Genomic DNA, 18,855 nt, shown 5'->3' with positions numbered 1-18,855 from the left:
ACGTGAAAAATTATCTTTTTTTACCTTATATTTTCAAATATCGACAATCAAAATGGTCATTTTTAACATTTTAGGTGTGGTTATATTAAGGGTGGTTTTTAGAGGTGTTGCCGAACGTTCTCACTCCCTCTATAATTAGTGAGATAAAAAAAGAAAATTTTTGACGTTTTTATATTTTCAAATATCGACAATCAAAATGGTCATTTTTAACATTTTAGCTGTATTTATATTAAGGGTGGTTTTTAGAGGTCTTGCCGAACTTTCTTAACTACTCTATAATTATTGAATTAAAAAAAGAGAATTTTGGACGTCTTTATATTTTCAAATATCGACAATCAAACTTGCATTAGGCAGGTCTAAATAATGGGTGATGTGTAAGGGTAGGTAACCCCTTAAAAAAATTTTTATTCGAGAATTCTTTCCGACAGAATATTTTTTTTGCCGTTCTAATTGATTTAGGCAAAAAAAATTGAAAAATAATTTTTTTAAATTTCGTTCAAATGAACGTTCGTAACTTCAAGTACATAAAAATTTATATTTAATATTTGTATGGGCCCTTTTAAATTAAAATCTATGAATAATGCGCGATATAAAACAAAATATTATTCTAACAGATAAAAAGCGTTAAATACATTTGGGGGAGGGCGGTTGAAATTGTGGTTTTAAAATTTCTCTTTTTTCTTTAAACTTTATTTTTAAACTATTTCAATTTCGTTACTAAATATTTTCAATAATTTTATATTTTTCGGTACTTTTCAAAATTCGGCATTTTTATTTTTCTGCAAAATTTCGTCATCCTTTATTTTACGAAACATGTAGCAGTATAAAATTTCTTAAAGAATTCCGTAAAATAGAGTCAGAAATTGCTAATATACAAGTGTAAATTACTTAAGAGAAAAAACTATTAATGTTCAGAAAAAGAGTAAGATGTTCTTGAAATTTAAATGATCAGAGTTTAACATTTAAGAAATGAAATGGAGAATAAATCAAATTTGGATACCTTGTTAACGTACAAAATTCAAATTCTACTACGAAATTCTTAGAAATTTAAAAAAAAAACACAAGAATCCAATTATTAGATTTGGAAAAAATGTAAGAATCGTAATTTTTAACAGTCCTTTTAATAATTTATAAATATTTAGCAAATTTTTTTAATTTAAAATTTTTCGAAAATGTTTAAAAAGGAATTTTTAAAGTTTTATGAACTAAGTTTGAATAATTTACATTATTTAAGTTAAAACCTTAAACCGACGTGGAAAAAATTCAAAAATGGGTTCGAATATTTCACTTATTTTTATATCTATTCTTAAAAATTATAACGTACCATATCCAAATTTACAAAATTTTTGAATCAGCATTTTTAACATTTTAATTCATATATTTTTTTTACGATTTATAAATGTGATTCATTATTAATATTTCTCGAAAGAAATTCTAGTGCAAATCCTTGTTTTAATGTAGTGGTCGTGCCAAAAATAATATTTATGAAAAAATGGTTTTTCTATGATTTAAGAATCAAAATAATATTATTGATCATGTGATTTTAAATTTAAAAAAATAGTTGCAATTGAATTTTTTCCACTATCGTGTCTTAAAAATGTTTGAAAAATTGTTAGATTCTTGGTTTTATTTTTAGGAATTCTTCACATTAACAATTCTTTTTTTTTTAAGCAAATTTTTTTTTAAACGAATAACTATATTAGAAAATTATTTACTTATTTTAAAAATTGGTAACAGTAGAATTGTAGCGAACGTTTTTCCTAAAAAAAATATGCCAAGATTTATCCATATTCAACCAATTTGTTTTAAAACATTATTTTTCATAGATTTATACTTATTTCATAATTATAAAATCATACAAAGCTTATCTTTCCAGAGACTCGATTTTTGGTCTTGGATTTTTTACTTATTTTGCAAATATCGTTTGTTCGTTTTCAACGATGTTTGTGCCCAGGTCAAAGATAAATATCTGTAATTAAACTATTTAACAACATTTTGAAAATATATAAAAATCAAAGGAGTAACAAATGTCAGGATTTTAAATTTTGCGAATTATAATCCATACGAATTTAAAGTTTAAACAGTATTTGGAATTCTATAATGAAAATTGAATTCATTTAAAAAACCATTTTGATATCAAATTACTGTAAAGAAATTTTTAGTAAACAAAGAGACTTCATTAACGTCTAATCTGACATCTTTAACACATAGTTTTTTCCCTTTAAAAAACATTTGCCTGTAATTAACTGTTTTCATTTGATGTAACCAGTTTCTTTATGTAATTTTTAATTTAACAGCATAATTATTTTTTTAATAAAAGAAGAATATCATCCGCATATTTTTCAAATTACACGTTTGAAATGAAGGTATCATTTTGTACGTCATCAGGCAATAAATGGGAGCACGTCCACTTTTGAGTAACGGCCCATTGTTTTTGTAAAACGCGATCATCATACTAGTCGTCTTTAATTGATATAACGAAACTGCAAACAAAGTCAAGTTTAGGAAAATTTTCTATAATCCTTTTTTTTATATAATTATTTTGGGGCGACTGAGAAATCCCGGAAAATAAAATTCCCGACTCTGTAAAATTACCGAATTAGAAAATTTACGAACTACAAAATATTTGTATGATAAAATTCCCGACAGTTTAAAATATAACCGAATTGAAAAGTTCTAAATATAAAAATTCCCGTCAATTTTTAATATTAGCGAGTTTGAAAATTCCCGAATAATAAAATTCAAGATAGAAACTTCCCGAATTTATAAATTAACAAAATTGTTTAAAAATATTATTTACTTATTACAAAACAAATTTTTTAACTTTTCATAATTTTGTTATTGTTCAAAGGTTTTTGAATATTATTTATTGAATTTAAAATAAGAAGAATTGAGAAAAATTGAAGGATTCAATTCAGAACACGTTTATCTCGAAGTGTTTTTATATTTCCCTTTTTATTTAGTTTGTTATTACGAAATTCGACTTTTGAGAACGTTTTATGTAAATAAAAAAAAATACAAAACTCACTTTCAATCGAAATATGTTTTTTTCGCAATTATTGTTATTTTAAATTCAAACAATAATTCTAAAGAACTATAATTTTTTTTTAATTTTGATACACATATTTTATTATTATATTTTTATTAAGTAAATAATATTTATTAAAAAAAATTTTATAATTATTTATGTATCGGAAATTTTCTAGTTTGGATATTTTATAATTCGACAATTTTCTATCGGGAATTTTCAAATTTGGTAATTTTGGCAATTTTATTATTCGAGATTTTTCCAATTCGTGAACTTTCAACTCACGAATTCCACGAGAATTACCTTGAAAGTACATTTCACCCTTTAAAAAAATGTCTGTATCCCCTGTTTAATAATATTTAGAGTTAATATCAAAGAAAAATTTTAAACAAATTAATTTAAAAAATAAGTCACATTTTCCTTTTCATGTACAATTACACTAGAGTGCATGACCTTACAATCACAGCATTTAAATATAAATTAAACTAATGAATAATGTATGGAATTGTATACATTTCTTAACGCTGGTCTGATTTACTGGTACTGAGACTTGTAAAAATAATAAAATTTTAACATAGCTGGTCTATGATATCTGAATCAAATGGCTAGTTATTATTTATGTATTAATAATTATATAAAAATTGATTACAAGAAGTTTTATTTGCAAAGAGAGGAATTCTTTTTCGAAATAATCTACTAGAGATTACCTTGCTATAATCAAACTCGTTCACAACTGACGTCAATGATGATGAGGATACATTGGTTATTATAAAAACTGACAATTATATAAATTAAAATTTTAAAAAAATTGAACGAGCGAAAAATCCCGGAAAATTAAATTCCCGACACTTTAAAATTTCTGAATTTATAAAGATGCTAAAATATAAAAATCGCGAATTGGAAAATTCCCTAATAATAATATTCCTGATTTTTAAAATTCCCGGATAATAAAATTCCCTACAGCAAATATCCGAAGTAGTATATTCTCGATTTTAAACAATTACTTTGTTTATAAATATTATTTATTCATTAAAAATGCAATAATCAAATATTTCAATAAAAAAATTATTGTTAGTTTTTAAAGTTTCTATAATTATTGTTTGAATTTAAAATAACAATAACGGAAAAAAACCTTTCCGGAAGAACATTTTTTCAATTATTGTTATTTTTAATTCAAACAATAATTTTAGAAACTTTAAACGTTACAAATAATTTTTTTATTAAAACATTTGATATTTTAAAATAAATGAATAATACTGATAAAAAATGTAATGGTTTAAATTCGGGGATTTTCTAGTTCGGATATTTTCTGCAGGGAATTTTATTATCTGGAATTTTTAAATTCAGCGTATTATAAACTTTCGGGAACTTTATTATACGGAAATTTTCCAATTAGGAAATTTTATTTTTTCGAAATGTTATAATTCGGGAATTTTATTATTAGAGAATTTTCCAATTCGGGAATGTTATGTATCGCGAATTTTATAATTCGTAAATTTTATTATTCGGGAATTTTATTATTAGAAAATGATTCAATTCGGGAATTTAATTTTTCAGGATTTCTAAGTCTTTCCTTGTTCTAAGGGTGGAATGTATTTGTAAGTAATTCTCGTGGAAGTCGTCAATTGATAAGTATGACATGATCATTTGATAAACAAAGATCAAAGGGCGTGGTTGAATAACTAAAGGCAGAATAAAATTATTCCTCTTCAACGTCATGACAATTCTGCATATATAAATCAAGTATAAACAAGTAATTATTGGAAAAAAGAATTGAAAATATGTATTCATTTAATTATTTAATTAATAATAATAATCTTCAAATTCATTCGTTCACGTAGTCCACATTGATCAGCGCTTTTATTTTTACTGTTGGCAATTAAAGGATTTTAAATTGCAAATCTGTAATCTATAATCTGAATAATTTTAAGTTGCTAATTTTTAAAACTGAAAAGAAATTAAATAAACATCTTCAAAATTGAACAATTCTCTTTAGAATTAAAGAGTTTTTAATTTTGGAAATCTGCAATAAAAAATGATGTAATTTTTATGATTTACATTTAAATTTTATCAATTTGGAAGATTTAAAATTGAAAACTCTGGACGTTTTACCTTCAAAATCAAAATGATTGAAGCTTTTTTATTCATACGTCTTTAAAAAGGAAGAATTTTAAACTGCAAATCGTTAAAATTGCGGAATTTTCAATTGTAAATCTTCAAAATTGCAGAACTTTAAACTGTAAAAAAAACTGAATGGAAAATTTGCAATTTTCTAAGCTTTAATATTAAAAATTGTGTAATGTTGATGCTTTACATTCGAAATTTTTTTTAAGTTGGAAGATTTAGAATTGAAAACTTGTCTTTTAATTTTCAAAATAATCAAAATTGAAGAATTTTTATTTACATGGACATTTTTTAAATTGAAATATTATCGATTTGAACATTTTTAAAACAAAACGTTAGAAATCATATAATTTCGAAATATAAATCTTGAAAATGGAATGAATTGTAATATTATATCACAGAAAAAACAGAAGATAAACTTTACATCGATTCCCGATGAAAGATTCTCTGCAACAAAAATTAGCTTTACAGGATAAACTTTAACCAAATATCGGTTAAACTTTCTTTTGTTTTCCATGACAGCCCATGTGTTTTGAAAAACGCGCAGTTATCTTTATAAAACTTGATCAAAATCTTCAAAATTGATTGAATATGAAATACGTCAGTAACACAGAATAAAGTAATGATAAAATTTGTTGCAGGATATTTTTTAGAGCGATAAAGTTTTATTCAGACAACTTCGCGTTTTCAAAACACATGTGTTGTCATGGAAAAACAAAAGAAAGTTTAACCGATATTTGTTTAAAGTTTATACTGTTTTTTCTGTGAAAACTCAGAATTCCAGAATGTCTTTTAACAACATTTTAGTACAATATAAAATCCCACATTATAACACAATAATTTTTTTCTTTACTTTTAATTTCTGCTGGGATAAAATCCTACATTTAAATAAAATTTACAGATTACGGAAAGCCGACGAAAATTGAAATTAAAATTGTAACCGACGTAGCTGAATATTTTAATATTTATTTTATTTCATGATTATAAATTATATTTCATAGTACTTTAAATGAAAGCATATATTTTAATTTGATAATTAAGCAGTCAAAATTAGAAACGTTTAATAAGCACGGGTGGCGCGTTTTTTTGCTTTTTTTTTAATTAAAAAGAAATAACCTTAATGACTTTAATCAATTTAGACGTTAGTATTTGACTTTGTAGTATTTGCACCATGATCGAGAGCAAAGTAAACAATGGGGAATACTTTTTTTTGGTCAGTTTGATATCGCAAGTGCAGACCAATTAAGTACATATTAATAATCTTCGATAGACAGACGTTGTTCGTTTGGCTATACAATTAAGTCAAATTATCATATTAGGACAATCAAGTTGGTCAGACTAAATAAACACAGAAAAAACTAAGAATAAAATTTGTTGCAGGAAATTTTTTAGGGCGATAAAGTTTTGTTTAGCCAACTTGCGTTTTAAAAAAAAAATGTATTTGTCATGAAAAAACAAAAGAAAGTTTAACCGATATTTGTGTAAAGTTTATTCTGTGAAGTTAATTTTTGTTGCAGAGAATCTTTCGTCGGAAATCGATGTAAAGTTTATCTTCTGTTTTTTCTGTGAAGTGATGAGAAAAAGCACGTGTTGGAGGTTTTTAATTTTTATCTTTTGCAGTAATTGTCATGTAACCACGTGAAACATAATTGACCTCTGTTTTCATTCTAATTTAAAAAGTAATATAAGGAATTAGATTAATAGGACAGATTTTGAATTTATTTTGTCTAAAATTTTGCTGTCGAGAAATTCCGGTTTAGTATTCTTTTCCAACATTTTTTAAATGGATTTTATAGTAAATCTTATATGACTCGAGAACGTTCCATATAATTTAGAGAAGTTTTCTTAGCATAGAGAAAAAATTAGAATAAATTCAATATAAATAACACAGTTTCTTCCACTCACTTACAATTATTTAAAATTGGCAGACTATTTTTTTAATTGAAAAAATGTGACTCCGTTTGTCTAATAATCTAACACCGTACTTTTAATTTTTTTGAAGTTTAAAAACATATAAAATAGATTTTCAATTCATTTTCGGATTATCTATTCCTCAAGGTAGAATTAAATTCGACGACGTTTAAGATTCTTATATATAAATTTGATCATTTGAATTTGATTAGAATGTTTTATAAGTCTCCATTTACCGCGTTTTCTGGAAATATTTGACATGTCAACAATAAACTATTTTGTTTTGATACCAAAATTTTATTTTTAAATTTCAAGAGTAAACAAATTTGACGTTTATAATGAAATCTAGCACAAAAAATATATTTTTGTCTCGTTCTATTACAAATTCGAGCTTCTCTTTATATATTAATCCAGTTCTTGTTCAAATAATTCTGTAAATTTGACTTTGGTATCAGGAGGTTTTTAAAGTTTAACTATTTCGTTTAATAAAAATACAACTATATGGTTAAAAATTGCTGTATTTTGTTGAAACTTTCTCTTTTTGGTAGAAAATTAATCTTCTTGGTGGGTTATTTACATTTTTGGTTATTTGATCAATTTGCACGGGACTGTCCCGGTATATATCATCAGTCACGGACGCATTTTTATAATGCAATCAAGTGATCTGATGAGAGCAGTCTGCCCAGACATATTGGACAAAGCCTGGTTTTTACCCCATCATTAACGGACTGGGTTGCAGTCAAGTGCACGATGGGGGGACCTACAGCTTAAGGTGGGTTCCGAACCACCAGAACCTCGGTAAAGGTATATTGAAAAATTTCTAGAGGTACCGGCTCAGGGATCGAACCCCGGACCTCTGAGGTGAAGTCCGAGTGTCTAACCAACTGATTATTATCATTATTATTTGTCCTCGGGCTATCCTATATTATGTGAAATATTTGGTTGAAGGTTCACGTATTGTGTTAAAAATTATTCTGTATTAGTAGAAAATTGATCTTTTTGGTTGAAGTTTCTTTTCTTCAGTTGAACATTATTTTTTTGTTTATTAAAGCGTATTTTTTTCAAAGAAAAATTTAACTTCCATTTTTCGTTAAATTGCTTTTTATTGGCATTTAATCTTTGGGGTAGACAGTTTATTTGTTTGGTTGAAAACTGAAATATTTCGTTAAAAATTCTTTTTTTTTTGTCTGAAAACTTATTTTTTTGTTAGACAATTCATCTTCTGGGATGCCAATTCAAATAATTGGTTGAAGAACTTCTTTATTGAAGATGCATCAGTTTAGTTAAAAGTTCATTTCCGTGGTTAACAATTTAACAAATTTGGTTGAAAATTCGTTGTTTTTTTTCTTGTTGAAAATTATTTCTCTTGACTCATTAATAGAAAATTCATATTTTTGTGCAGTGAAGTCAACTTTTTTTTCAAAAATTCGTCTTTATGATTTGCAAACTCAACAATTTGGATTTGATTTTGTTCTTTATTGATTGAAACATCTTTTTTGTTAAAAAATTCAACTCTCTTGTCATAAATTCGTATGTTTTGGTTTAATTTTAAAGTTTGTTATTAAAAATTAAAATATTTTCTGGTGGAAATACCAACTATCACACTCTTTGTTGAAATTTAATTTTTTATCAAAGATTAATCAGTTTCGTTAAAAATTTAATTATATTTTACATTCCCTTGCTCTTGATTTAAAATTAATTATTTTAACAACAAATTTAATAATACAATTTTACATCAAAAAATTTTTAATTTATGTCAGTTATATTATGAACACAAATGTGACATTCTTTGTCACTGTCTTGGAATTGAAACTCAATTCTTAAATTATATATGTGAATCGAGGAAAAAAAATGCGTTCAAGATTTTCGTGACAGCTATTTTTTAATGTGGAGACTGCAGACCCTGCAATGAGACAAAGGAAAGAATTTTTTCTTTTTTTGTACAATATTTTCTATATCATTTTACAGAAAAAATCTGATTTTTTTCATAATAAGTTTTGATTAAGATAATCAGGGTGGACACTGGACCGGAAAACTCGGAAATGACCAAACATTTTTTAAGACCGTGAAAAGCCGGGGAATGAAAGTAAATTAATTTTTTGAGTGTGAAATATACACATTTTTAGAAGAAAAAAGTTTCTGTGTCACTCTAAATATCACAAATTTCATATCAGACGATTTAATGTAATTCAAAATAAGTTTGATTTCAACTTTTTTTTCAATTTTGAGTTCAATTGTTAGCTTTTTTAATTATTAAATAATTTACCAAATTAAAGCTGTTTAAATTTGAAAATTTTTGATAAAAAACGTTTGAAATGGATCAAATTTAAATATTAATTGATTCATTACTTTTCAATTCGAACTGTATTTCGAATTTTTTTTACTTGAAAAGTCAACATTCATCTTTTTGAATAGAAAAATGGTCTTTTTCAGATTAAAAATTCATCTTTTGTTCGAAAAATCGTCTTTTCTGTTTGAAAGTTCATATCTTATGTTTGAAACATAATTATTTTTAATTAAAAGTTTATTATACAAAATTCATCTCTTTTTATTAAAAATTTAACTATTTAATTTGAAAAATGATTTGATTGAAAATTCAACTATTTTCTTCAAAAATCATTTTTTTTTAAATGCAACTGTTTTGTTGAACATGCGTTTTTCTGCATAGAAAATTTATCCTTTTGGATTGAATATTTATGGCTTGGAAGAAAATAAATATGTTTGGTTGAAAATTTATCTTTTTTATGAAAATTCATTTCATTGACCAAAAATGTAACTATTTTGTCGAGAATTGTTTTTTTTTTTTTTTTAATTTTAGGTTGTATCTTTATCTTGTTTAGTTGAAAATTTGTCTTTTTTTGGTATAAATTTGGTTTAAAATCGAACAATTGTGTTATGTTCCTGGAATCCTGTAAGTAAAATCTGACAGAATTATAATAGTTAAGAATATCCTTGTCATTGAAGTTCTTAAACATTTATAAATCACTTTAGCTACAAAAGATTTGAAGTAATTTGACCCTCATGAGGGTAAGGGTCAAGTGATTAGGCTTTGAAATACCAGATGTCCCATCCGTTACCACTTTTTTCTTATTCTCTAAAGTATTATAAATTTTTTCAAAATTATCCATTGAGTGTATTACCTTAAACTAACTTTAGATCTGAAATTTTTAATCTTTTATTGGATATTGAAGAAAATAAGATAAACTTTTCTCTAATTTTGGTAACGGATGGGACCATTCATACCGAATCTTAGAAGTTCATAAAAAAGGAATTGCAAACCAAGCAATTTTTCTGTATTCTAGATGAATAAGTTGGCAAATAATTGTAGATTTCATTGAATATTTTTCATTAATAATTCAGTACTTTTACTAGTTAATAAGAAGCCCACAAAAATACCATAAAAATCATAGGTGCTTTGGGTCACATTTGCCCCTAACAAACATTGCTGGAAAATACCTAAAAATAAATATTTTGACAACATTTGTTCTGTTCCACAAGTAATGGAAAATATATTAAATATCTGAATTGTTAAATATTTTCATTTAAAACAATTTTATTTGAAAAGTTTGGATTAACTTATTTTGGAATTGCCATTACCTAAAAATCAATTTTTTGACGACCTGTATGCCGTCATAGGTCCTGTCGATTTCGATGTTGCATCTTATGTAGAATTTTTCGCTGATTCCGAAAATCGAGGGTGTTACTTCGAGAAATGGGTCAATTTTGAGATAATCGCATTTGAATTTTTTTTTTAATTAATCAAGTAGACCGCTTACAATTTTATGATTTTTACTGTTTTTCTTTCGCGGTCGTCTGGTGTGTATGTTTACGAACAAAAAGTTTCTCAGCTAGATTTCTATTACTTTAATTATTAATGCAGAAGATAAAAAATCAAAGAGAAAATGTTAGAGGAATTGGAATGCACCAATTTCTACGTAAATATTAATCCGACGACAAAAAGTTTGAAACAAGTGTTACTGCTTGGCCCGGCGGAACTTTTTTTAATATGTAAGTTTTCAATAAAAGTGAAAGATTTCGAAAATTTGACGATGATTATAGATGAAAAAAATCTATACAAGGTATAAAGTGTCGTTTTTCTCGAAAAGAGTTGATTTTATTGAAAAATATCAAGGTACAAAACTTATTATTTTGACTGAGCACTATAAATTTATCTGAAAGTCTTCATTCAGAATTATTTATTTACCAATTTGCAACAAAAATCAAGTTAATAGTATGAAAAGGTACTAAGATATTTGTTTTCTAAAATTACGGGAAAAAAAACAATGTATAAACTAGAGGCAATTATAAATTAAGTCTCGATCTCAGCTTCTATCTGAGGTAGAAAGTTGTAATGAAGCTCAATCGTTTCCATAGACTTTTATTAATTAAATGGCTATATTAACAACTTTGTAACATGGAAAAACTTTTGGGCCGTTTATTTTCGTATCATATACTTTCAAAAGGGGTACTGAAATACTGTAATAAATTCGAACTACTTTTTACTTAAAAAAAGAAAGCGGTGTAACAAATAAAGTATAGATGTTACAAAGTTGTTAATACAGCCATTTAATTAATAAAAATGTATGGAAATTATTGAGCACATAACATTATTATTAATTATTATTTAATTACAACTTTGTACCTCAGTTAGAAGCCGAGATCGAGACTCAATTTATAGTTGCCCCTAGTTTATACAATAATTGTTTTTTCCGTAATTTTAGAAAACAAATATTTTGGTGCCTTTTCATACTATTAACCTAATTTTTGTTGCAAGATTTCACTTATAATTACCAATGATATCATGGAATAAATTTCATGTATTTAAGTATTTAAACTAACTTGGTAAATAAATAAATTTGAATGAAGAGCTTCAGATAAATTTATAGTGCTCAGTCAAAATAGTAAGTTTTGTACCTTGATATTTTTCAATAAAATCAACTCTTTTCGAGAAAAACGACACTTTATATCTTGTATAGATTTTTTTCATCTATATTATCGTCGAATTTTTGAAATCTTTCACTTTTATTGAAAACTTACATATTAAAAATAGTTCCGTCTGGTTCCGAGAAAATATTCCGTCTGGTTTCAAACTTCTTGTCGTCGGATTAATATTTACGAAGGAATTGATGCATTTCAATTCCTCTGAAATTTTCTCTTTGATTGTTCATCTTCTGCATTAACAATTAAAGCAATCGCAATCTGGCTGAGGAACTTTTTGTTCGTAAACATATACACCAGACGATCGCGAAAGAAAAATGGTAAAAATCATAAAATTTTAAACGGGCTACTTGATTAATTAAAAAAAAATTAATGCGATTATCTCAAAACTGACCCATTTTTCGAAGAAACACCCTCGATTTTCGAAATCAGCGAAAAATTCTACATAAGATGCAACACCGAAATCGACAGGACCTATAACGGTTTTGAGAGCATTTTGTGTTGTGAATTCGTGGTTATCTTATATTATCCGGGCATGTGGGTGTTCCCTGATAAGATGAACAAGGAAGCTTCCGTTTTTTGGCTATTCATGAAAGCTCTGACCTCAAGACCTAGGAAATCAATCCAGGTTTGAATTCGAAACTTGAAATGCTTGGAATCACCACGACCATAGTAGCCTTCGACTTTGCTCCTGTGCTGCATCTGCATAGGTCTGACTTTTCAATCTTCATGCCGTGACCGGTACCGGAGAACATCGACGGTCAATGGTGATGGTCGAGACTCACCGTTGTTGATCAGTTAACTCTTCAGTTCTACTCAAGTCGTGACCGTGCGCGTATTGCAGGTTGGGAACGCTCCGTGCGCTCGCCCTGCATTTCGAACAAAGAAATCCAAAATTACAAAATTTCAACAACAAAAAAATCCACACTCGTGAAATCTAGCGCGCTGTGATGAATCTTCGAAAATCGATTTAAATTTATCCTAATTTCTTATCGATTCGTTTCCAACATTGTTTTTGTTGACAATAGTCTAGTTTAAAAAGTTGGACAAGTGACATCGAAGACGACAAAAATGTAAGGATCTTCTAAATTACATTTTGAAGTAATTGAAAGTTTTTTTGAAGTAGTGAAATTTTGCGGTTGTAAAGTTTGAAGGCAGTTTTAGAAATGAACTTAAGAAGGATGTAGGTGATATTGTTGTTACTTGTGGTGCATGTCATACATTGCTCACAACTTTCGCGAGAGGCATTTCATCATGATGCTCGAAACCAAGTTTTATCGTCAGCGATGAAAATTTAATGGGCTTTTAGGCAATTCTTTACGTTTAAAAAAAAGTTGTTGAGAGCAAACACACGGGAAAAATATAAGCTATGTATCAATACCAGCCACTCAGAGACAAAGTTGTCTTGAAGCAAAAGCATCTTCCTCGTGTCTGTTTTGAAACATTTGAAAATATTTTTTACACACGCAGAATTATTTGGCTGCGAGATTTGGTTGAGTTTTTCGGAAAAAGATAATGTTTACTGCAAAAAGATTCTCTTTGAGGAAATTCCATCCGCATCGAGGAACATCCTTTTGTCACAATATGACGTTTCTCTGAGTGAACGCAGGTTACTTCTATCATTGACAAAATATAACTAAAATAAAGAATTGTATTTTTTTTTTAGACAGCTTCGCACCTTATCACATGAATATTCATTTTTCTTAATTTTTTGAAAATTCTGTTTCTACAAATTAAGAAACCATTTGTGTCAAACATCAGACAATCGTGACAAATACATTTTCAAAGCTACTTCGTAGTACAGCAATCAATTAGTGTTTTTTGTTCCATTATGACTTTACATCAAATCAGTTTTCATAATTTAAACAGAAAATTCTGTGAGACAGTTAATTTTTTTTCGGCGCGAGAATTGGATTTTTTCCCTTATTACATTTTGCGACAGAATGTGATTTGTACTAATTCCCGAGAACTGTCAACAAGAAAGAAATAATTTTTTATCCTCAATCGTATCTGTAACGGAGTATGTAAATCATCATGTTCTCTTGAATGATTTATTATCAATACTAAACACCTCTGCATCGACACCCCAAGTTATTGTTAATTGTTTTTTCAAACAAAAGTGGAAAAAGGACAAAGTGCAACAAGAACTGCATTATAATTGTAATTTTTTGCTAGTGTACCGATGGATATTTGTCTTGTCAAGTTTAACAAATTAATCAATTAAAGCAAACAGGAGAAGTTACATGACAGTTTTTTTTATTTAAAAAATTGAAAACCATTCAAAGTCTTAATGAGGAATGATAATGTATTTTTTTCATTTAACTTCAAGTAAAAAATCGGTATCTGTACTTTGTAGATGTTACTAAAAGTGTTCTCTAATTCATTACATTTGTTATGTTAATTTATTTATCTATATTAAAATGTTGTATAATTTTTGTTATAAATGGTCTAATTACACGTCTTTTAATCAAATAAGAGGATTCCCTACATTTAGGATTGTATAAACAATGTTTTACCACCTGAAAATTAATTCTTGCGTAATAGTCTTGTCGTTCTGACTTTTTCTTTTCTTTTTTTAGTCTGAATAAATTAGCTTTTTTAATATTGTCACATCACGATTTACCTCTGTAATCATACTTAGAATTCCAGGCCTCGGAATCACTACACTGTTGACACTATTGGACATTTTAAAGAGCGATGAAACTATTTTCCTACTATTTCGAGATACTTTAACAAAGAAAAGACTATCTTGCTAAATCAAACACAGTTTAATTAAACCAAAAAGGGCCAATTTCCCAAACAATAGTTGAATCTTCAACCACAAAAGTTACTTTCAACGAAACAGTTGCGTTATAGACTAATCTAACGAAAAATACAAATTTTAAGTGAAGAAAGATTTTTCAGTTAATAAACATAAAATTTCATCCATAATATTGAAATTTTAATCTAAAAAGATTAGCTTTCAACAAAACAGTTGGGTTTCAACCAATTATTTCAATTTTCACCAAGAATATGAATGTTCAATTAAGAACATTATTTTTTAACAAGCAAGATAAATTTTCTACCAAAAAAGACGAATTTTCAATAAATAACCTACATTATCAACTAAATGGTCTGAACAATGCAGATGATGTTTGTCCAAAATTAAAAAAAATAATTTTTTGTTAATATTTTTTCTTTCCTAATAATTTTTTAACTAAATAGTTGAATTTCTATAAACTAAAAAAATCAATTTTTAACCAAAAATGAACGAATTTTCTACAAAGCAGTTGAATTTTATACCAGATGTACCAGATGTATAAATCAATCAGTGGAATTTTTAACAAAATAGTTACATTTTCAGTTAAAAAAATGTATTTTCAATTTTTGTTTAAATAGAATTTTCTATTAAATTTATGAATCTTTAACCAAAAAAGTGAATTTTTAAAGAGGTAGTTAACTTTCAAGTAAAAAATATTAACTTTCAAAGAAGAATGTAATAGTTGATATTTTAACAAAACAAAAAAGATTTTATCTTAAAGTGAAAAACAGTTAGATTTAACGCACGAAGATGAATTTTAAACAAAATATTTGAGTCTCCAACTAAAATAGAAAAATTTACAACCAACCAGTTGCATTTTTAACTAAAAAAGATGAATTTTTAATCAGACAGTTGTATTTTTAACCAAGAAAGAGGAAATTTCTTCAGGCAGTTGAGAATGTTCAAATCATAGAGATGAATGTTCAAAAACTTAGTTGAATTTTTAATAACAAAACAAAATTGGTTAGTGCGGAAAGAAAATCTAATAAAATTATTCAATTTTGAAGCCAAAAAATGGTTTAATTTTTAACAAAATAATTCAATTTTGAACTAACAGTAAATTTTTGAATGAAAAAGTTGAATTCTTAACCAAAAATGTAATAGTGCACTTTTTATCGGAAAATAATGATCTTGCAATATAAATAGGAATTTGAATAATTTCTAGGCTAAATTGCTTTTACTATTTACATTATTTTTTATTTCTGAAATACGCCCAAGGCCTGGAAATCAGTAAAATTTTTTGCCAAATTTGTTGGTGACTAAAACGCGACATTGTTCTAAATATTTTAGTGAGAACTTAAAGCCCCTAAAGCGTCTCAACTACATCCTTCTGCAATCATTTTCCGTGCTAAATTTCCATGAAATAATAAAAATATTGTTAAAAAAAAAAAACATTTATCCAATAGATTATAGAACATGTTTTCTTGGAGTTCAGAAGGTGATTATATTCTTGGAGTTAAGAACTTTTAATTTGCAGGCGAACAACTTGCAAAAGCAGTATGAGACGTGGGGTTGATTAAAGCGTTAGTAAAAAAGTGCCATAAATTAAGGATAAGAAGAAACCGTCTTTTTGCGTCCGCGTTTGTCACGTTTTTAAAATTAATCTAAAAATCACACGACAAAATAAATCAGAATACAAGATGAAGCTCGAGGGCCATAGTTCGCGGGATGACGATTCCAATGGAATTTTATTACAATCTAGGAAAAATTCTGCTGTCCGGCTACAAATTGTACCGTCTCAGCCAAAAACCATCACCCATTTGCCCAAAAGACCACCGGTTGACCTGGCGTTCACCGACTTGACCTACAAAGTACGAGAAGGCAGAAAAAACAGTAAGTAATCCATTTTTTATCAATTTTAAAATAAAAAAATCATTTGTAATTTTCCCTGGATTCCGAAGAAAATTTTTAATGGAATTTTTGTGAAGCTTCTAAATATTTTTTACAATTACTCGATAATATTCCCTAAACATTTTTTGAAATCTTTATAATTAAACAAACTGCCTTAAAATCTTTCAAAATTTTTTTCTGAAATTTTTAGAAATCATTTCAAATTCCATTTCTCAAAATAAAAAATCATTTCAAATTTTCTAAGGAATCTTAAGAACATTTGTTATTCTCTTGTAACCTTTTAACATTCCTCAAAAGCTTCTTTTTTCAAAATCTATACAAAAACTGCCATAAATCTCACAGTTTTTAATTTTTCTTATTCTTTTATAATATTTTTTTACTTGGGTTTTAATTTAGAATTACAATTCCTAAACAATAATTTAAAATATTTATAGAAAATTTGTTTAAATTTTCATTTTACCTGTTTAAAAAAGGACTTGATACAGTTTATTTCCATTTTGATTGTCTTTTTTTAAAGTCGTTTTTAAAAATATTTCTTTGTCAAATATTTTCTGTCATTATTATAAATAAATCAGAAGTGAAAGAATTGATTTTTTTTCGCTTTTATAACCATCCCGCTTTATCAAGATCCTTCGTCGAAATTAAATTAATTTATAATTTTTTATTTTATTTGTTCAAATTTATTCTTACATTTTTGTACCTTTATTTAATAGCTTTTATAATTTGAGATTAGAAATGGAACAATCTCTAGATTGATTCTTATAACTCACATTCTTTGCGCAACTCGATTTAATAGCAGATTGATTTCAAGACCACATAATCATAAATGGATCTGAAAGATAGCATTTAGCGAAGTGAGACTTAAATATGATTTTGTAATCCATCCTTTTCCCCTTCACCTGAAAATCGACTAAAAATACTTAAAAATTCTGCAATCAACATACCAAGCCTGAAACAAAATTGATTTTCGATTATTATAATTAAAAATTTGGTATAGAGTTTCTACTGTTTTTCAAAACAGGTTTGAACGAATTTAAAAATATATGTCTATATTCTAGATGTTAATTAAACATAACTTATTATGCAAATTAATTTAAAAATGATTAAGTCAGCAAAGTTTAATTCTAGTTTAATTTTCAAATATATTATTCTTTTATTTTTGTACTTTTATTAAATAGATTTCATAATTTGAGATTGAAAATGGAACAACCTAAAAGTATTAAAAAATATATTTTATTTTTTCTAAGTGTTTTAAATTTCGAATGTTTTCAATTAGAGAAATGTGTATTAAGTAGAATGTTTTTGAATTTTCTCAAAAATATCTTTTTAATTTACATTTTATTCGGCAAATGGGGTTCAAATTCTAATTAGTGTAAAGCCTAACTCTGCAGTTTAATTTTTTGTATTTTTTGCAATGCATACAGCTTTCAAGAATCAGTAGTTAATTATTTTGAAATTTAAATTAATTTCCGGCTTGATACCACTATATCTTGTATATTGAATTTTACGCTCCTGAATCAAGTAAAGTTTAAATTTGAAATCGTTCTCCCCATACCAAATTATATTTTACATTTCCATTCTAATGCAACTTTTTTTTAGTTTTTAGTCCTTCTTATATTTGTAATTAGATGCTTTGAATTATGAATTATGAATCATTAAGGTTATGAGTTTTATTGATCCATGACACAAAAGCCTTAGTTGCAAATATAATTCACCTTTTGTTTTGAACGCACTTGAACCTTTCCGATAGTATTGCAACATACTTCTATACGTGAGTGGCATGATCGCATCGATAAAGAAAAAGAAAAACAATCTCATCAATAACAGAGAAAAATAAAACATGTAAAAGATAATCTTAAATATAATTTTTTAAATTCTAATCTGAATTATTCGTTTAAATGTTTTAGATGATAAAAAATTTTCTGCAAAATTTCATTGCAAATGCTCTATTTAATGTATCATATTTTGGCATTAGAAAATATTTATTTGACAATCTAAATGATTTTATAATTACACTAATATCATGGTATATTTAAAATCAGATCAAAATAATGTTTTTGGTAAAATTGTTAATTATTAAAGTAATTAACATTCCATGATCCTTAATCATACCAAAATGTTTTTTTACTTCAGTTTCGATAGCATTATCAAAGAAAACAAGTTTTTTGTTTTCTATTATTTAAGTTCGTTAACTTATATCTGT

General features: G+C 26.5%; 1 protein-coding gene across 2 annotated transcripts in view; it reads left to right on the top strand.

Moving 5' to 3' along the window:
- Window positions 1-18,855, top strand: part of LOC117178285 (ATP-binding cassette sub-family G member 4-like) — a 134,494-nt gene that overhangs the window by 29,237 nt on the left and 86,402 nt on the right. The window contains exons 1-2 of one of the 2 annotated variants that reach the window (XM_033369645.1): window positions 12,802-13,074; window positions 16,279-16,634. In XM_033369645.1, coding sequence (XP_033225536.1) covers window positions 16,442-16,634 — 193 coding nt within the window. In that variant the 5' untranslated portion in view covers window positions 12,802-13,074; window positions 16,279-16,441. Of the gene's footprint in view, window positions 1-12,801; window positions 13,075-16,278; window positions 16,635-18,855 lie in introns of those variants that run through there. The other variant, XM_033369646.1, reaches the window with a different exon arrangement.

The sequence above is a fragment of the Belonocnema kinseyi genome, chromosome 8, assembly GCF_010883055.1.
Source record: "Belonocnema kinseyi isolate 2016_QV_RU_SX_M_011 chromosome 8, B_treatae_v1, whole genome shotgun sequence".
Lineage (NCBI taxonomy): Eukaryota > Metazoa > Arthropoda > Insecta > Hymenoptera > Cynipidae > Belonocnema > Belonocnema kinseyi.
The sequence above is the reverse complement of the archived record's forward strand: the minus strand, read 5'-3'. Positions and strand labels throughout refer to the sequence as shown.